Source organism: Nasonia vitripennis (assembly GCF_009193385.2).
Source record: "Nasonia vitripennis strain AsymCx chromosome 2 unlocalized genomic scaffold, Nvit_psr_1.1 chr2_random0006, whole genome shotgun sequence".
Lineage (NCBI taxonomy): Eukaryota > Metazoa > Arthropoda > Insecta > Hymenoptera > Pteromalidae > Nasonia > Nasonia vitripennis.
In genome coordinates this window covers 611,367-633,435 of record NW_022279613.1, presented here as the reverse complement: position 1 = coordinate 633,435, position 22,069 = coordinate 611,367, and the positions used below count along the sequence as shown (strand labels likewise).

The 22,069-nt window shown below is 40.3% G+C and overlaps 1 protein-coding gene across 8 annotated transcripts in view; it reads right to left on the bottom strand.

Annotated features, from left to right (window-relative positions):
* Positions 1 to 22,069, bottom strand: part of SdhB (succinate dehydrogenase complex, subunit B, iron sulfur (Ip)) — a 158,803-nt gene that overhangs the window by 43,278 nt on the left and 93,456 nt on the right. For 6 of the 8 annotated variants that reach the window (XM_032601523.1, XM_031925155.2, XM_032601522.1 and 3 more), the window contains one exon: positions 6,181 to 6,282. The exons of 1 other annotated variant lie outside the window; for it this stretch is intronic. In XM_032601523.1, the coding sequence (XP_032457414.1) occupies positions 6,181 to 6,282 (102 nt within the window). Of the gene's footprint in view, positions 1 to 5,082; positions 6,035 to 6,180; positions 6,283 to 22,069 lie in introns of those variants that run through there. One more of the 8 variants, XM_031925156.2, reaches the window with a different exon arrangement.

Sequence of the window (22,069 nt, the reverse complement as noted above, 5' to 3'; positions counted from 1 at the left end):
GCGACGTATTTATGCTTTGTTAATACTCGCACGAGAGTATTCTCGCGCAATTTGTGAGGAAGGATAAATAATTTGAACACAAATAGAAAAATAAAACTATATTCAAATAAAAAATTGCGAAGCGCACTGCTCGGAGTTCAGCTCTCGACTGACTCCGCCGCAGCCGCCCTCCCAGACGGTCGACGCTCGACACCGCCGCTAGCCGCCGATCGTTTACAAAAACTGGGAATTCCCCAAAATTCCCCTCTTCACACTCATACATACAAAACTGTAAAACACAGCACTCATTGTCTAAGCTGTCCCCGCCGCCCACGTTAATCCGACCCGCCATAAAACCCGAGCCCAACATCCGCGCCGCACAGCTCGGCTCAAGCGCGGGCCCACGCTCGAGCTGATACTATGCTTCCCAGATGCGCGTACTCGAGATTCGGATTCGAGCCTACGTACTTTTCCTACAAAGAAAAGCCATAACTCGAACCCGAAAACAGCGCGGCCTCACGTGCGCGGCACAATTCGTCCGTTGTCCTTCACACTTTCTGCAGCCGAAAAAATACACATAAATCGCGCGCTTGCTGTTCCCACATTTGTCCAGACCGAAGTCTGTGAAGTAGGAAAAACTCCACGTATTATCTCACAAGGAGAAAACCTACGCCGAGAACAGCAATTACAAAATATATTATAACTATACGCGAACACTATCAACCAAATATTACCCCGCGACATCTAAAATGCTTCCTTCGTAAGTTAGCTGTCCCCGAAATACAAGCGAGCCGCTACTACAAAGCAGGCTACCCTTCCAGACGACGCATCTCCCTAGGGCAAACTGGCCACAGCGAAAAGCTCCCAAGTTTTCGTCTGTTCCGGGCCTCACCAATTAATCAGCCGTAACCGGCTGGGGGTGAGGGAAGCGGCCCCGATCGATTCCATTTGATCGTCGTGCACGCAGCCTACGCAGCCGGTTTCCATAACCGTAGCGCTGAGATGCTCGCCTATAGAAGTTTGTATTTCAGCAAGCTTACGTCGGTAACATGCTTTATTAATAATATATTCTAGCTATTAATAGTTTTAGCGAATGTTTCTCCGTCATTTGGCTCTCATATGCGCGAATCGACAAGGTGATTCGTGGCTTCAGGCCAATACGGTTAGGAGTGGTATTATAATCATTCCTAGACTGCCACGACCTCAATAGGGAGTTTACTCCACGGATTTTGAAGGTCACTTTCAGTGCGAAGAGGCTAAAGGGCCGATCTGTGACTGCCAGGCCTGAGAGTCGAGTGGCGGGAGGCGTTCGCGTGGGCACATGACTGCGCGTGTATAGCTATACATATAGAGGAGCGCGCGCACTGCTTCGAGTCCCTTCGGCATTCCTCGGGAAAGCGCTTTGTTTTAGCGGGCCCGAGTTTTCGGCGGCGTTTAATGAGTAGAGCGTCAGTTCTCGGCGACAACTTGTGAGAGAAGGTCACACAAGGACCTGATCGTTGGGAGATTTCAATAAAGTCATAATACCTGATCAACAATGATTTCACAGTTTATTTTTGAACCTTAATGTAGTCTTGTCCCATACAAATGCTACTGAGAAAAATGTCCCGTTGATTATTATTTTCTAATCGTATTATTAACTTATAAATTTTAAAAGTTATTATCATTACAATCCTTAAAATCTTTTATACACAAGTCAATTGTCAAATCAATCAATGAAGGTATTTGTATGAAACTAAGTAGTTTTATATAAATTATGCAATTGACAAATCGCATGATGACTGACTTAAAAGCCAATAGAATTCACTACGAATACATTATACATTTTCGAGAAACGCGAGGAAACGAAAGACGATGAAATCGAGAGAGAGAGAGAGAGAGAGAGAGAGAGAGAGAGAGAGAGAGAGAGAGATATTTTATCGAAACTAATAAACAACCATTTCAATCTCCAAATCATAGCATCACAAAACAAGCACTACAGACTACAGAAAATGCCTACACACATCTATAAACGTGTTGAAGTATCAAAATATTTAAAATTATGTACAATTCTAATTGTATCTAATACTAAAATTCACGTCAATATAACTCATTTTCTAAAATGTACATTTTAATAACGCAGTATACAGTTGAACACACTTGAAAGTTAATGTGACAGTTCAATTTTAATTATTATTTAAACAAATCAATTATCTAGTAATCTATTATCTGTGCATTTCATAATATCTTATTTATTGATCTATTACCAATAAGGTATTATGAGTACTACACTGTTTCAATCAAATTTTCTTTTTGATGAAGTTTAATTTTAATAATAAGTATGGGCTACATGAAAAAACAAATCAATTATATATTGATCTATTATCTGTGTATTTTATAATCTCTATTGATCTATTACTATTTTGATTTGATAAATATATAATGTCATTGTTATCCACATCCATCGGTATGATTCTTTCAAAATGATGAATACAATTATTAGTTGTTTCATCAGCTAAACGTGTTATTTTATTATCTATATTATTATTTAATTGATTTTTAGCATTTACTTTTTCTTTGTGTTGGCTTCTAAAAGAGTTAATTAATGATTGTTGTATATAATACCTTAAGTTCCTCAATATTAATTTTATCAAAATTTAATTAAAATTTAGCAAATTTTATTGCGTGAGTAACGTTTCTTATGATTAAAATTTTAGCAATTGTTTCAAAATAAATTTTACTTTTAACACTCCGCGTGCGAAACGCGGTTTCTCGGGCTCGTTTTCCGTGCGCAAAGCACCAGGTTTTTTAACGTGTGCGCGAAACATGTCGTTGTTATGGAAACGTTGTTTCGCATACGCTACACGAAAAAAGAGCCCCGTGAAAACCACGTTTTTCGCGCACTTCGTGTTAAAAAATATGGTTCGATACATGTGCACGGAGTAAGCGAGTCTCGCAACGCGAGCTTCGCTCGGGCGACAAACTACACCAGTACGAGAATCGCTTACTTCGCGCATTTGTATCCACATATACTATTTTATAATCTTTTGATATTGGATTTGATAATGTATCATACATTCTAATCAAATGTTTTCGCATTTTACCAATATTAAATCCAACATTGCATGGTACAATACTAAATATAATAGCGACTACAAATGATATATCAAAACCACCGTAATCATAATAATTAGTCTAATACTGTACTTGTTCAAAAGATATGCGTGAATTATCTTTATTTGTATACAGTCTATTAATTGCGATGGTGCCTTTTGTACGTCTCGTGAAGGCAAGTTAGCCGAACGCGGAGAACCACTGGCGACAGCTAAGTTGCCAGGGCTCTTCTAATTTTTGTGCTATTTTTCCCGAGGTACATCGCGAGTGCGCGTAGTGCACGTGAATATGAAACATCACCGGAGTGGAGGAAGGATGGCGCCGAGGAAGAGAGAAGAGAAACAGAGAAACGTGTAGAGAGTGCACTGCTGCGCCAGTGCGGAGATAGGGATAGTATGAGTACGAGTGAGAGAGAGAGAGAGAGAGAGAGAGAGAGAGAGAGAGAGAGAGAGCGTGAGGGGAGAGCGCGTGCGCCAATCGCCGAGCCGAACCGAGCTTCGCGCCGTCGGGGCAACGAGGAGCGGGGAAGATGAGCCGTGCAAGACTGACACGCGTCGGTTTTCGGCCGATGGGACCGCGCGCGAGGAGAACCGAGGGGTGGGAGAAGCGGGAGCGAGCGGTGGAGAGCGCCGTTTTCTCCCGTTCGTGCACTTTTTGTGTGACGCCCGAGCGGAACACACGCGCTGGAGAAATTTGAGTTAGACTCTTTGTGAGATTTATTATGGGGTGTAAAGTTTGAGGGTTATCGTGGGGACGTCTAGAAGAAGACGAAGCGAGCAGCCAGATCGAGAGGACGACCTGGACTTCCGAGGTCACTTCAACCGAGGGAAAGAGAGAGGAAGCCGCGCCAAGGTCATCTCCAGGAAGTTGCCATCCTGAGTCGTGCTGCCAGCGTCAGTCTAGGCGTCGAGGCGAAAACTAAGTAGGTACTCAGAGACTAGTTAGGAGATTTGCGGACGCGATCCTGAGAGGAGCGCGAAGGCGAACATGGTTGAGATAGTGTGCTTGTGAGAGTGAGAGAACAAAGAGAAAGAACGAAGGAGAGAGAGAAGCGTGATCGCGGACGCGAGGATATCGTCGAGCAGCAACCGCGTCGTCGAGGAAATTCGGCTTCGGCTGCGACAGCGTGGCTCGCGCGATTTTGTTCAGAGATTGCGACACGACACGCGGGAACGGAGGTGAACGCGAGAGAGTGTATGAGAGAGAGAGAGAGAGAGAGAGAGAGAGAGAGAGAGAGAGAGTGAATGCGTAGAGATTTTGTAACGGATCGAAGGACGAGTGAGAGAATAAAGTGCTGTAAATAGAGAACTCGAGAGTTATAATTTCCGATTACAATCTTTGAAAATTAACTGCAGATTGCATATTAAAAATCGAGTACAATTTTAAAATGTTGTTGAATTTAAGTATAAAGTTATCATTTAATTAACTTTTAGGAATAAAATAATTTCCGATTCCTTTTAAAATAAGAGTATCTCCATACCATAAATTTATCATAAATTGTCGTACAAAAGCAGAGAATCTATTTTTTAATTTCCTTTTTATCAGGTACTTCTGCACTAATTAATTGGTTTAAGTGATTTGCCGTATACATTTTTTTTTATTTCTTTTTTAAACAAATGTCACACGTAGCCTCTTCATTTTCATTATAATCAGTGATTGAATAAACAATTTAACTTGGCGGTAAAAATTTAGAAAAATGAAAATTAGAAAAGCATGAAAGGTAGAAATTTTAAAACTTAAATTATGAAATGAAAAAATTTCTAAAACGAAAATGTTGAATTGAAATATTAGGAAATATAAAATAGCAAGAGTTTAGAGTGTTTTTGTTTTAAATTTAGAATTTAAAATTTATTGTTTTTAATGTCATAGTTTTTTAATATTGTCAGTTTCAAAAATTTACCTTCCATTATTAATCAATGCATGATTTTCGTGTTTCCAATCTTAATTTTTTTAATTTTTAATTTCACCCCTATTAGGAATTGACATTAGGAAAAATGATTTGAACAAAACTTAAATTTTATAACTATTGCAATATATTTTATAATTTTCTATTAATCTATATCAGTCTACCAACATTTTGAAAAAAAAAACAGGCTCGTAGGTCATTTATAAGAGGCGCTTTTTTATTTTGACACAAATTTTTTCTTTGGGCCGATAATGCGTCGTCTGGTGCCTGGTCAGGCGTGCACATGTAGAATTTTCAAAGCTTATTCTCGGTTGTATAGATGTCTCAATGCAACGTCGATTAATAGATGGTAACCCTTCTCTGTCGGTTTGAATTGTTGAAGCAGAGAAAGTTGGTAGATGACTCTCATGAGGCTAAGATGTTCTAGTCGGGTGTAAACTCTGCTATCGGAATAATTAACAGACGACCAGTCGGAAGCAGCCAGAAGAGATATGAGCTCCTCTGATTTATTTAATTTGAAATCCCTGTATGTAAAACTGTTGAGAGCAGGGGGCACACTTGCCTGAAAAAGAATCTCAATGAGAATCCCTGAATTTATAAGTCGCGCCATGATCTACCAGTTTTAGGTTTAATTCGCAGTCTATGTCTCTGACAAATTCCGCTTCTTGCAAGGCTGATAATATGTTAGCGTTTAGATCGAGCATAACTAGCCTGGTATTATAACCTATGGGTTATCTTCGTTAGCTGATAGCAAGCTTTTAATTATTAGAGAAAAATTTCGACGCTAGCGTTGATTACGTCATCGTTGTCCCCTTGTCTCTTGGTGCTGAGTGTGTCAATAATACTCGCAATTTTTACGCGTGCCGATGGATTTTAGTTGATCCTGGAGGTAAGATCACCCAGTCGCTTTCTATCTTTCTGATGCATTCTTGTACTAGAGTCTGTAAGTATTGATCTCACTGTTTTCCATATCACTTTTTTATTTTCTCGTAAGAGTTTTTAATTCCAATTTTCTAGTATTGTTAATAGACCCGTTTTATAAACATAATTCTCGACCTATAAACTCAGCAAATTATGATTACTTTGTCTTTTGAGGTGGGTTTTAGTTTCGCAAGAACGTGTTGTTATAATTCATATCAGAGCATTCAACAATTTTTAAATATTTCCTGCTGCTGAGAAATATACTATTAAGAAAAACATACCTGCATTAAAACGGCAGGGCCAAGATATTTGTCTCCATTCCACCAATATGATGGGCATGATGTACTGCAGCATGCACATAATATGCATTCATACAATCCGTCCTAAAATCATAATAATATTGTATTAAAAACTTACGATACTATAATACAGGTGGCAAGTCTAATAAGCAAGTAATTTAAGTAGTAAAATTAATTCCGGTCAATTTTGTTAAAATAAAACATTAAAATATTTGTAGATAGAGTAATAATTCTTTTACGTTGACTCAATACCTCGGTGGATATTCAAAAAATAGATTGATGATAATTCAATCGGTCTTCCCGAGGCAAGTTGTGTGGAAGAAAGGAGGAAAAAACCACAATTTTTTATATTTTCTTTGTACGACGTTTCGGTGGTCAATGTCAGGAAACTGTTTATTCGTAGTAAATATTATGAAGGTGAGATCTTATTCAATATTTGATATTTAGTGAATAGTCAGGAAAAAACTTACAGTAACTGTAGTCGATCGCCGGTATATACATGGATATAACAGGATATGCTTCGTCTCTGCTTGACGGCGCACAATGTAAATTTTTGTATTAAAACCTAATATCTCACGATTGAGTGAACGGAGTATAGTTTAAGTTATGTGGAATAAGAGATAAATATTGGGAAGGCCCACAATAGTTTTCGGGGGCCCCAAAATTTAAGGAAAAAAGCCCCATTTTGCGATTTTAGCAATAAAATCTTTGTCTTGAAAACTGAAAAAGCTAAGACAACTTTTCTCGATAGAATTAAGTTCAGTAGACAAAAATTTGTAACGATCAGTATTAATAAGAGAGAAGACGGACAGCAACTCAGCGAGGTATACAAACGAAATCGAAAAGCGAACAAATTCGGGACCAAACAGCTGAGAGGGCAACCTCTATCTCCTCTCCTTTCGCCGTCCGGCGGGGACAAGACATATCCCATAATATGCATGGATACGTTGTTAAATATTGAATAAGATCTCACATACATAATATCTACTACGAACAAACAGTTTCCTGATGAAGGTGGCATTGAACACCAAAACGTCGTAGGAAGAAAATAGAAAAAACGATTGTGGTTTTTTTTCTCCTTCTTTACACACAACTTGCTCTGGGAAGACGATAGAATCAACATCAATCTGTAAAACATTAAGCCTAGATTATTTTTAAAATAAATCATGGCGAAATAATGACATCTGTTTACGAATATACGTTTCGGTATGTTAGAAGTTCGAATCAAGTGTTTTCAGAAAATGTCTGTATGGGTGTGTGTATGTATACCGTGATACCTCAGGAACTATGCAGGCAATCTTATTGAAATTTGGCATGAATTTTTTAACAGGGGCAAGAAAAGGGCCGATTTTGCACATGAGAAATAAATTAAAAATAGAGTTTTTCTCGCGGGAGTGTTTATTTTGTGTTTATTAAAACAATTAAAAAGAAATAAAGTTAAAGACACAACAGTTATACAGTTCTCAATATCCAATTCCTTTCCTATACATGAAAAAAGGGCCTTTGTCAAAAAAAGCATGGTGTGTCACAAGGGGGGATGACTATTTCAGACTCCGGTGATGATTTAAGCATTATCAGACAAGGGCACCGTAGACATCATCCTCAGTAGAATAAGCCAATTTCGGTGATGGAAGCCGCTAAGAGCGAAGGTCATACGAAAAGGGAAAGCCCGGGGGATGCTTGCTAGTGATTTGGATAGCTCCTGGGAGACAGAACTCACCGGAGATTCACTTAGAATTGGAGCCTCGAGTCGAATGGCATAAAGGCAAGCGTTCGTTCCCTTGTAGTAGAGAAATGCAGATGTCGAAGAGATGCTCGGCGATGATTAGTCGCCGCCCGAAAGTGGGGAGACTGCTTGCTAACGTTGCGACTAAATGTTTCAGAGCGTGAGGAAAGGAGTTTTAGGAAAAATTGTTGCTTATATTTATGTTATTAAATTTCAAAAGCCAATTTCCCCTAGTTTTTACTTTACGAGAGAAAAATGAAAATTGACCTACTTCCTACATCCTGCCTTGGGAAGACCGACAGACGCTTTCCAACGTTTTTGTATAACCACTAAGGTATAGAGGCAAATAATAGATGACTAAATATTCTTTATAACACTTGAAAATTGACTCTTATTAAACATATTCACGCGATAAGTCACTATGTAGCTCAAATGGTTTAGATTCTAAATAAAATTAGAGCATAGTTAAAATGGTGTGTCAGAGTATAGAATATATTTTGGCATAGGCAAAGTAGTACATAGTTCTTATTTATTGTTTGTAACATATGTACGATTTCCACATTTTTTTGGACCTAAAAAGTGGCCCTAAAGTGACCTCTTTTTGACCAGCTTAAAAAAAGAGATTTTTTGCCCGCTTTTTGAAAAATTTGTAATAACGAATAAAACATGTACTGACACGCGCGCGCACACACACACACACACACACACACGCGCGCGGGAAAGCCTGACACACGTATGTGGCGCGTCCCCCGGGTGGCGAATGGGAGAGAGCTCGCTAAGGTATATACCTATAAGGTTAGAGGAGAAATAAAATATGCTCCGTAGACCAAATCAGGCCACTGCGTTTGCCGTGCGGTACGACGCGTGACCTGCCAAAAGGAGATTCTGGGTGGGGAGGCAATCTGAGGTTGCGAGCGAAAGTGACCTGAACCACTTTTGGCTTTCGCTGACAGCAAGACGGGGGGCCGGTCACATAGCCAGTACCAGTCAAGGCTAAGGCTAAGGCGAGTGCGTGTTATTGCTTGATGTCTGCGAGCAACTCTCCAGAGAGCCAAGCACTTTGTTTGGGGTGGAAAGTTCGAGAGAGTGGAGGTGGGCTAGGGCAGTATCGCGTGCTATACCTTAATATAATGTTCCCAGTCTGGCACCGGTTACAGTCATGTGTTGGGGTCATGCCAGCTGCCTCCATAGACAGGGGGATCGTGGGTGGTCGGACACGTCCTGGGATAAAGACTATTATTGAGTATGGATAATTTAACCGAGCAAGGAGAGAAAGCAGGAAAAGGAGTTCTCGAGATCAATAGAATACAATCCGGGATGCTGAGCGAGAACGAGAAAACATATGGGAAAAAATTCGAGACAGGCTGGACTCTGGATAATGTTGTGTCGAACGCATCCAACATTCATAATTCTGTTAAAAGCGATCTATCGGCGATTATGATCCAGGTTAAGCGAGCGGTTTAAAAAAGGACAAGAGGCGCTGGAAAAGAGTAAGGAAAGCCTTGGATTAATGCTAAGTAAAACGGAAACGTTATCGAAATAGCAGCATACCCAGAAGGAGGACAAGGCATCACAGACGATAGAAGCATCAAACGCGGTGACGACAAAAACGCTAAATAAGCGTAAGGAAATGTCACCTAGCCAGGTAAAAGGGCGAAAAGAAAACTACGCTAAGAGAACAAGGAAAGATAAGTAGTCTCTGTGGTACGCACGTCAAAAATCCAATCACAGGAGCCTTCAGAATAAAAGGCAGACCCACCCTGCCAGGAGGTTATTACCAGAAAGGAAAAAAGGAAGAAAAGAAGAAAAAAAAAGAATATACATGAAGGTACCAGTGTAAAAAATAAAAATGGCACTAGAAAACCACGAGAGAGATCCACCAGGCCTCATGCACTTGTAATAAAAGCTGCTGAGGAAAATTCGTACTCTGATATTTTAAGGAAAATTAAAGCGGACCACAATCTGACGATTCTTGGTAACAGCGTAAATAAGATACGCAAAACGGTGGCTGGAGATCTTATTTTGAAGCTACGACACACCAAGGAAGTGAAAACGCAGGAACTTCAAGAAGCGGTTAAACCAGTGCTGGTAGGCAAAGCCACAATTAAGAGGCTTCAGCATGAAGAGGTCTTTGAAATAAAGACCTTCATATGCTAACCTCTAAAAAGGATATTGTGGAAGCCCTAAGTAGAGAGTTTTCAAAACAAAAGTAGTAGAGGAGACGTCCGTAAAGACTCTTGGAAAACTTATGGAGATACGCAAACTGCCATCGTACAGCTGCCTGCCCAGATTGGACAAAAAGCGATCGCACGGGGAAAGCTTAAAATAGGTTGGGTTAATTGCAGAATCAGGGAGATTAGTCGAGAGACACGATCACCTAGATGCTATAAATGCCTGGGTTTTGGCCATATCGCAAAAAAGTGTACAGAGACGTACGACAGAAGTAAATGCTGTTTCAAGTGGGGAACGGAAGGACATGCAGCAAAAAGTTGCACGAAATAGCTGAGTTGCATTCTCTGTCGGGGAAAGGATGGAGAATTAAAGAATGACCATGCAGCTGGTAGCTATACGTGCCCAGTCTACCGAGCCGCATTAGAAGAACTAAAGAACCAACGAAAATGAAGATAGTGCAGTCAAATAGGGAGAATACCGGTACTGATTGCAGGCGACTTAAATGCGTGGGCTGTGGAGTGGAACAGCATTCGCTTTCCTGGATTTGATCCTAGTTAACTAACGATGCACCCAAACTTTTAGAAGAGGAGAGGCAGGGTCTATTGTCAACCTGACGTTTGTTAGCAGCAGCCTTATTGGCTCAGTTAATTCATTGACAGTAAGTGAGCACTACACACATAGTGATCACCATAATAATGGAGGTAGGAATATCAAAACAGGGACCCAGCGCGAGTACAACGACCAATAGAGTTAGTTGGTAAACGAAGGATTATGATCAGGAGATGTTTCTGTTAGCACTACAGGAAATGCTAACTGTTTGGAACGTGAGGAAAGGAGTTTTAGGAAAAATTGTTGCTTATACTTATGTTATTAAATTTCAAAAACGAGGACTTCCTTATATGCGCATGTTATTATTTTTAGAAAAAAATTATAAACTTGGTACTCTCGAAAATATAGATGACCTTACAAGTGCAGAAATTCCAAATGAAGACATTTATCCAAATTTATATAGTATTGTAAAACAATTTATGATACATGGTCCTTGTGGAATACAAAATTTGAATTCTCCATGTATGGATAAAGATAAAGAAAAGTGTACAAAGAATTTTCCAAAAAAGTTTATGAATAATACTAATTTTTAAGCAACAGGATATCCATTATACAAACGAAGAGACGATGGTAAAAAAATAATTGATAAAAATCGAAATTCAAATAGAATAGCTGATAACAGATTTGTTGTTCCCTACAACCCTTTTTTGTTGTTAAAATGTAATTGTCATATTAATATAGAAGTGTGTTCAACTGTGCAGTGTATAAAATCTTCTTCTTCTACATCTACATAATATTAATTTGCTTAAATTTCTATCCAAAACTTCATTTCCAGATAATAAATTTATTAAAATTCCTCCAATTCTAATTAAAATTTTTTAAGTGTCACATGAGTTCTAACATCTAAGAATATTTCTACCGTTTTATTTTTTTTCTTTAGTGCATCAATATTGCAATATTTTAATGTAAAGATAAAATATCGCATTTTCCGGATTTTTCAGGGAATTTTTCTGGATTTCTTGGAATTTTGCTCTTCCTGGAATTTTAACGCTGATAATATACTCATGATTATAAATGAGGTTTCTTGGTGTTTAAATTTGGTGAAATTTAAAAAGTAGCGCCATATATCATTTACCATAACTATAATGGGTTAACCTCAGGATCATCCTAACACCTGGACATCATCTACAGAAAGTGAAAATTGTTTTTAATACATTTGTTGTATACTCAGTGCGTTGTATCATAGACCATGCCTGGCCATCTAGGAGGTGATTTTGATACCTGAACATTGTCTGCTGTAGTTGAAAATTTTCTTTGGTACATTTGTCGTATACTTATAGTGTATTGTATCATAAGCTATGTCTCACCATTCAGGAGGTGATTTGGACACCCGGACATTGTCTACAGAAAGTAAAAATTTTTTTTAGTATATTTGTTGTATACTTAGTGCGTTGTATCATAGACCATATCCGCGTATCCAAGAGGTGATTTTGACACCTGGACATCATCTACTTAAAGTGAATTTTTTTTTGTATATTTATTATATACTAAGTACGTTCTATGATATACCATGTCTCACCATCCGGGAAGTGATTTTGATACGTGGACATTGTCTGCTGTAGTTACAAATTTTCTTGGTGCATTTGTTGTATAATTATAGTGTATTGTATCGTAGACCCTGTTTCGCTATTCGCTATAATAATAAGTGTCGAATGGTTATGTATCAGTAAAACATGTGTAACCTACATTAGGGGCAAATTTTACCCAGTTTTCATCGTGTAAAATATATGAAGAGAATTATTAATTTTACCAGTAATTTTCGTCTAATGTATAAAATATACTATTTTTATTAAGACTAAATATTTTAATAATGAAAAACAATAATGATATTAAAAAAAAGAAACATATTAAAAATAAAATATATATACACTTATATGTAATCAATAGCTAACACTAAACCATTAAATTAAAATAATAAATATTATTATTGGTATAATAATGTACGCATTTTACTCTACCAGCTGTCTTTTACGCTCTCGCTTGCGGCTCAAGCGGTAAAACAGGGCATAGCGCGTACACAAGAAACTTTACTCTCGGACAGAAAATGCGGTACTGTGAGGCCTGCTTATAGGGAGATTAGTCCAAACTTTATGGGGGTGTGTTGAAAAATCGTATACGCACCATGGGAGTAAAGTAGGCAAGCAAGAACTGTGTGAAATACCGACCTCGCTTCGCTCGGTCGGCAACATCACACAGTGCGTACTTTGCCTACTTCACTTCCTAGGTGCATAATATACTAGTGCAGATATGCTGTTTTTTTAAACATCTATTTGTGAATATAACATGACGAATGCTTTATGTATTCGTGCATATCATAAGAAGTATTCAGTAAATTTGGTCCAGATAAAAGGGATGCTGCAATTAAATATTAGTGCAAATATAACTTTTTTTAAAGTTATTTGTTTGTGAATATGAAATGACGATTTATGTATTCATGCATATCACAAAATGTTATCTGCAGATTCGATTTACATAAACGGGATGCTACAAATAATTACTCGTGCAGGTGTAATCGTTTTTTTTTTTTTCAAGTTTTATGTTCGTGACATATAATGACGAAAGCTGTGAGTATTCATTCATATCACAAAATAAAGTCTGCAGTTTTGGTCCAGATCAAGGGGATGCTGCAAATAGTTATTTGTGCAGGTATAATCTTTTGTTAATTCTATGTGTTTGTGAATATGTAATGACGCATATGCATATCACAAGATGAAATCTGCAATTTTGGTCGAGATAAATGGAGACGATAAATGGATATTCTAAGACGGTGTCTCGGTGTACAGGGTGGCCGAAGACGAGGTCTAGGTAGAGCGCTCCGTGGTATTTGGTGTCTAGGTAAATGAATCATACGGGAACGGCATCTAGGTGTACAGGGTGGCTGATGACAAAGTCTAGGTGGTGCGCTCCGTGGTTTTTTATTTCTAGGCACATACATCATTCGAGGGCGGTGTCTCGGTGTACAGGATGGCCGATGACGAGGTCTAGGTGGTGCGCTTCGTGGTTTTTTGTGTCTAGATGTAAAAATAATTCGAGGACGGTGTCTAGGTATAGAGTGTGACTGATGACGAAGTCTAGGTGGTGCGCTCCGTGGTATTTGGTGTCTAGGTAAATGAATCATCCGGGAACGGCGTCTAGGTGTACAGGGTGGCTGATAACAAAGTCTAGGTGGTGCGCTCCGTGGTTTTTTATTTCTAGGTACAAACATCATAGGTGAACGGCGTCTTGGTGTACAGGGTGACCAATGACGAGGTCTACGTAGTTCGCACTTGGTTTTGGTGTCTAGGTGTAGAAATCATTCGAGGGTAGTGTATCAGAACAATCAGTGATTTCATGTTAGTGATAAAAATGTTACAATAAAACCATGGTCTAAAGGTGCTAAAGATGCTTATATTTTATTTTTAGGAGAAATATGAAATACCTAAAAAAATTTACTAAACAGGACTGAAATGTCAAAAATTAACTTTTTAAAAAAGTAAAATGTTAGGCGAGTTTGATATATTCCGCAACGAAATAACAGATAAAAAAGAACTCAGATTAATTAACCGAAGTCCAGTTTATTATATTTAATCATAATAAAGCAACAACATTTTTTTGGTCAATAAAGGGCTTACTTAACTTAAGTTAAATTATACATATACTGATCAATAAGTAAAATGTAGCCTCGGGGACAGCCGATAGAAGTGAATACTTAAATAGATGGTGTGGAATTTTGGAAAAATCTTGAATAGTTTCGTTGCCGGAGAATCAAACGTATACGAAGTGAGAAATGTACTAGTCTTTGCAGCGGGACTGCAAATGTACTTTATAGTCTTCGTCGCAAGAGTTCAAAAGATATATATACTACAGCCTTCGTGGAATTTAACCTCGAATTGAGCACCACTGGGCCAAGTGAACTACCTTAACACTACGGCGCTACAGACTCGGTTTATCATTAGCAAACTTTATTTAAAAAGTTTTATTTAATAGAAAAACAGTGTTTTTTATGATGATATCCCCGAAAATATCATCACAATCAATTTGTTAATCGCGAGCGAAGCGAGCGTATTTAGCAAGTATTAATGAAGTCTTTGTAATAGGACGAGTTTAGCTGTTAAAAAATTGTTAAAACATTCGATTCAAGCAGGAATTTTGACAGGGAAACATGTTGGAAAATTGGTTTTAATACCAAGAATTAATTTATCACCTTCTAAAGAAGAAATACTATTTAATATGCGACGAAAACGATTTCCTTTAAGATTAGGTTTTGCAATTACAATAAATAAATCACAAGGACAATCATATAATAAAATTGGTATTTACTTGCCATCAGCAGTTTTTAGTCATACGTTGCTCTTTCAAGGGTTAGGCACAGACAAAATTTAAAAGTGTCATTACTTAACAATGCTATAATCGATGATTTATTAAAACATTTATGATTATACAAATTTATTACGATATACATTGGTATGACAAAAAAAAACTGGTTTTAGTTATGATGAAAAATTAAATAATAATAATTTTTCACTCTCTATGTTCATTTTATAAATCGACAATTACATCTAGATGCTGTGATGCAAGCTGGTGAAATAAATCGACAATATCATTCCGGATACAGGATATTTCATCCTTCGAATCATTCGCACGTTTTTGTACAATGAAGGTAACATTATCAAACCATTCATCATCAATCACATTAATAATTTCTTGAACAATAGTTGGTGTATACATTCCAAGTTTTAATACTGGTATATTATTAAGATCAAAGTTTTTAATGTACTCTAAAGCCTCTCTCGCAACACATCTTGCACTACCCACAACAGATTTGAGAAATTCTAGACGCGCATTAATACATTTTACGATATATTCGTGTAAACAGAGAAATGTGTCTTTTTTCATAACAATAGTTGAAAGATACCGTTTTGTGATACACCCAAAAATACTTGTAAGAATCGTTGAAACAGCCTGTGAATTGTAGCCACTCATCGTAGGTGAAAGCGATTCCAATAAAGTCATCCCCCAATAGACGCACCACAGGTTTGTAGTATTCATCTTTGAAGTTGTTATATTTCAGCCCAACGATAATTTCCGTTGCGTAAGATTTGTCCAACTGAGGGAGCTTAGCAATTGAAGTATGCTTTTTTCCTGGCTCGCCATGTTACCGTTATTGTAGCGTTCCCGTCACCTTCAAACGACTCGCTGCCCGCGATCTCTCTCTTAAAATATTCTCGCAAATGGTAGGGATTTATGATTATGGTGGAGGAAACTACACCAGGTATATGACACTTATAGGGTGTCAGCTAAATGAACGTTGATTTACAATTATCCGGAGGATGAAAAAAAAACGCTTTGTCTCACAGTAATTTCACACTATAATAATGACATCTTAGAATTGCAGTTTTGTAAGCACTTGACAATGCAGCCACCGCTTCCCATGAAATTCTCGTCGGCACTTTTTCTCTGCTTACAGCCTACATACCGTCTGACTACATCATCGCTTTTCGCATATTGTCAGTGAAATTCTCAAGAAATTTATTGAAACCCAGACCAACGCGCGAAAAACATGATACAATATTGACCGTACACGTTGGAAGACTCGCTCTGCACTCAAATGTTATTCCAACGAAATTGTTTACAATTTTTTCGCAATCGATTTATATGATCGGGCATAAATGGGGGGAGGCCAAAACTATCAAAATAAAAAGCGTTGCAAGATTCGTCAGCATATACAGCAACTCAATGCATACCCGATTTCGTATGATCATCCGTATTAAGAATGAACGTTGACGGTTATGTCCACACCTTCGGTATCTGTTCGGCTGGGAAAACACGGACAGTGTGCGATCAGATTTTCGACAGATTTTTCAGTATTTGAAGACTTTCTATTACAAATTTCGTTAATAACAGTTTTCAAATGTTTACACGTCGATAGACAGGAGTTTAGCTTGTAAGCGTTATTTAAAGCAGAACGATAATTTGTGTGGTACGTTTTGGCAGCGTGATGCATGCAGTATGCATCGGATGATAATTTATCAAAAGGTGGACAATCTTTACGGTACTAGATATTAAAAATATTCCGATTAATTATGATTTTGCACAACGCTATCCATTAATCATTACCACTAACGTATATTCTTCGCACTCTTTTTGAAAGTTTTCTTAATATTTTTTGAACCGTCTTCAAACTCACCCTCCGAGTATTCGATTCCGTGATGAAATTGGGTCAGCCAATTGTTTTGATTTCGTACATTTTTACTCAGATAACGAAGAGGTATTGCAAACGTACTTCTAATCTAACTCTACCGTGTTTGATCAAGTTTCAATGACTGCAGTCATTAGCAGATAAATCTGGAGTCAAATCGAAGGCAAAGAGGCAGTAACCATGTGGATATGATTCGCGCGTTATTTGATTGCCCTCGTTGAGAAAGTGTATACCTGTACCAGAGAATAGTGTGTGATACGCATCCACATATCGATATTTTGCTCTAAAGTCCGGTTGCAATGGCCATCAACGTACAAACATAGAAAATTTATATTTAAATGTTCGAAATTAAAGGGGTTAAGGGGGCACACCACCTTTGAAATTAAAATCAAAATTTTTCATTAAAAATGTATAAATACTTATATAAATAAACCAAATTTTGTTACTATTCTTAGACATAATTACCTTTATTTTGATGGTTTTAGATTTTCTATATACCTCTATAATACCTACGTATAGTAGGGAAGTAGTATATGGGCTGGTATGGAGAGACTGGACGTGGCCTAGAGTGACGTCATCAGTCCCGTGGCTGGCGACAGTTGTTTATGTAAACAGAAGCCCATGATTATATCAACAGTAGCTGATAAGGTTAATAAACATGATTTACGACCGCTACTGTCATAAACAGTCTGTCATCGATGGGTGACTTTTGTTTGTTTATTTATAAATAATTATAAATAATTTTTAAACAAAAGTTATATCACGCATACGATGCCAGCCCTCCCCCTTTTACTCAAGCAGACCCGAGCGCGACTCTCTCTCTCTCTCTCTCTTTCGCTGTCTACTCCATACCGGCCCCGAGCTCGAACGCACGTGTCCTCTCGCTATACCAGCCCGTAGCGCCCCCCCCCTCTCCTTTTACACTATAGTAGCCACGAGCTCTGACGCGGCGGCTCTCGCTCTCTCTCTCTCTCTCTCTCTCTCTCTCTCTCTCTCTCTCTCTCTCTCTCTCTCTCTCTCTCTGGTGAGTCGCTTTGACAGCTTTTCATTCTGCTCCTACTTTCGCACTGCTTTTCTGCCGCTTCTTGCCTTCGGGCCCTCTTTTGTTGTAGATTGTTGCACGCTCTTTTTTGCAACCTTTACGACGACATATAAATCGCTGAAGGTTGCAATTTATTTTCAACATCTTTTCTGCACAAACTTTCTGCACGGCTTCTAACCTCAAAATCTACTCGGCTCGGCTTGGCTTGGTTTCCCGCTCGCACGGCGTCTCTCTCCGCTCCTAATCAACATCGAGGGAGAACTTCTAAGGCGTCTGCACATTGTTTGAGGTCGGTGCTTTCTCGCTCTTTACACTAACGCTCCATCTAGCCGTAAGAGTTATAACACCGACTCTACCACTCCGTCGATAACTCAACATCACATTACGAATTTCTGCTCTACCGACTGCCAGTAAGTTATCGACGAAAATGAGTGAAAACGGCGAAAAGAGCGGGGAAGTACCTTTTCGGCAATGCGGCAGCTGTAAACAGCCTATTCAGCACAAGGAGCCGAAAAGGTGTGCTTTTTGCAAGCTCCATTACCACGTCAAATGTCTGAACACCATCAACATCAAGACAGTCGTGGTAAACGATAGGCAGTTTATAGCCTGTCTCCCTGTGCGGACGCCAAGGGTGCCAAAGCGGGGCCCAGGTCAACATCGGCGGCGGGGGTGACTGCGACAACAGCGGCTAAGGCCACCCCAAAACAACCGGGGATGAAGAAGAGGAGATCGGCACCAGCATCAGCCAGCACTTCACGAAGTACTTCACCAACTCGCTCACCACCAACCATCGAAGCTGCATTGAAGGACATTCTTGAAGCTCTCGATGACATCCGCAATGCTCATGCGGAAGCCATCCAGACACAAAACATCGTGTCGGAGAGGATCTCGAGAATTGAGCAACGTCTTAGCCCGCTGGAGAAGCGCCTAAAGGCCCTCGATGAGCTGCCTGCACTCAAGACTCGCATACTTAATGCTGAGTCCACCATCACCGAGTTGCAGGCGCAAGTCCAAGATCTCTCATCGAGGAGCCCAGCATTGCAGCAGGACAACAACAACAACAGCAACAACAGCAGCAGCGCTGCGGAAATTAGCAGCCTCCGCAGTGAGCTGGCTGAGATCAAACGACGGCAGGAGCAGACCTCAAATAGTGTTGTTGTTATCACGGGCTTGCACTACACCCGTGAGACCTCGCTGCATCTTCTCGCGTTTGCAGTCATAAACGCACTTGACCCTACAGTCCTGCGGAGAGATATTGCATCCGTCAGGGTCATGGGTAGGCTCGATGCACCCCGGAACACCGCCAGGAGTGACGGCAGATTGCCACCACTGGCCGTTAACACTCTCGTCGAGTGCACTAGCACGAGCAATCGTCGTTGCCAAAGCTCGTAAACGCAAGCTCCACACCAACGAGCTGGACGCAACCGTGATGGAGGAGGCCAAAGCTCTGAGCCCTGACCACCAAGGGCTCATAAACATCAATGAGCTACTCCCCACCGACGTCCACAAGCTGCGTTCACGGGCTAGGCTGGAAGCCAAGAGGAGGCAGGGCTGCCGAACGTTCGTCAGGGACGGGAGACTGTTCGTCCGCTGCAACGATGACAACGAGCGTGCCACCGTCATTACCACCGACGCCGAGCTGGATAATTTTTTAGCTCGGATCCCGCTCGCCGTAAACATCACTCCACAATGAAGCTGCCACACATACATTTCATCCCACCAACTCCGACATCAAGCTCATTCGCCGTGTCTTCATCGGGTTCTAAGGTATCTCTGTCTGAAGGTCTAAGGGTCTGTCATTTTAATGCGAACTCTCTCACGGGTCACATTGAGATGATCAGGCTCTTTTTATCCACTCGCTTTTTATTCCACGTAATAGCTGTTACTGAGACCTGGCTAAGCGAGAAGGTGACATCCATCCCTTCGCTGGATGATTACCTGCTCTACAGACGAGACAGAAACAGAAACGGTGGAGGTGTGGCCCTCTATATACACAAATCTCTGACGGTTAGTGTTATTTCAACATCCGACGGTGAATGGTCCGGCAAGCCAGGCAAGCCTGAATACCTCTTTTGTGAGATATCGGCCAAGGGAGTTTCTCCCATCTTCGTGGGGGTTGTGTATCGTCCACCTCATGCTCCTTTTTTCCAAGGCTCTAACTTTTTTAACGAACTAACAACTCACATGCACAACTACTCCACGAAGGTTATAATGGGGGACTTTAACTCTGACCAACTATCCTCATCTGAAGATGCCAATTTCATCAGGGCCTTCATTGATGAGAACTCCCTTTCGTCCGTTCCCTATGGTGCCACACACCATAAACAGGGTTCTGACACCTGGCTTGATCTGTGCCTAATCGACGAGCAGGATCGCCTGCAGTCATACTGGAAGACAGACGCACCTTTCATCAACGGACACGACCTTATCACGGCCACTCTCGACGTACAGATTCCACGCTACGTACCAAATACATACTCATACAGAAACTTTAAAGGAATCAGCGCTGAGAAGCTGAGAGACTTTCTTAGCGACTGTGACTGGTCATCTCTCACCACCTCATCACTTGACGACTGCATATCTTTACTCAACGCTAACCTCACTAACGCCATCAACCACCTCGCTCCATTGCGGACTGTGACTCCAGGACGACAACGTCACCCGTGGTACACTGCGGCTCTTCGTGGCCTTGTATCCGAGAGCAATAGACTTTGCAGGCGTTTCAGGGACTCCAGGCTCGAATCAGATCGACGCGCTTACAGATTAGCTAGAGACTATGCTCACAAACAAGTCGAGGAGGCCAGGCTGAATTATTACTATTCACGCCTGTCCACCTTGACTGATATTGCTGAGATCTGGAAAGAGCTGGAGAAACTTGGAATTTCTGCCACCAAGGCCCCCTTACCATCTAGATTCACCACAGATGAACTCAACACGCATTTCAGCGCGATCTCAAATGATCCGCTGGCTCCTGAGGATCCTCCTTGAGGATTATCTTGTTACCCTGGAAAGTCTTGACCTCCCGGAACATTTCGAATTCAAACCTATAACGGAATCGGACGTGTTGGCTGCGGTATCGCACTTTGACACTCAGGCCAGGGGGAGCGACGGCATCCCACAGGTTGTCATCTTAAAAGGGGAGGTGATACCTCTGGATATTCCGACATTCGCGACGGAGACGCTGAGGAACTCGTTTCATATCAGCGCCTCATACCTATGGAACAACCTACCATCTCACATTCGTAACACTACATCTGTCTTAGGTTTCAAGAGACTAGCTAAAGAGCACTTTCTTGAGCTTGAAAACACAAACACTTGAATTCGCTTGTACACATTCACTCAAACGCACACACACACACACGTCTGTACACACTCACGCAAACGCACACACTCACACACTCTCGCTTGACCCATCTTCACATTATCATACTTTCACAATACACATTTTTGCTGTACTACTATTGCTGCTGTATACAATTTATCGTACAACATATTGTACGTCAAATAAATCTAATCTAATCTAATCTAATCTCTCTCTCTCTCTCTCTCTCTCTCTCTCTCTCTCTCTCTCTCTCTCTCTCTCTCTCTCTCTCTAAAGCGTCTACTAGCCTCTACTTCTAAAGCGACTCTGTCTGGGGGCCTAAGGGTCTGTCATTTCAATGCGAATTCCCTTACGGGTCACATTGAGATGATCAGGTTCTTCTTGTCCACTCGTTCCCCCTTCCACGTAATAGCTGTAACTGAGACCTGGCTAAGCGACAAGATATCGTCCATCCCTTCACTGGACGACTACACTCTGTACAGACGGGACAGAAACAGGAACGGTGGAGGTGTGGCCCTCTACATTCATCACTCATTGACAGCTAGTATTATTTCGTCATCTGACGGTGAATGGTCGGGCAAACCAGGTAAGCCGGAGTATCTTTTCTGTCAAATCTCCCTTTATCCAGGGATCTAATTTCATTGAACAACTAACAATATATATGCACAATTACTCCACGAAGGTCATCGTGGGAGACTTTAATGCAGACCAGCTTTCCTCGTCTGAAGACGCCAACTTCATCAAGGCTTTCATCGACGAAAACTCCCTTACTTCTGTGCCATATGGTGCAACCCATCACAGACAGGACTCTGACACCTGGCT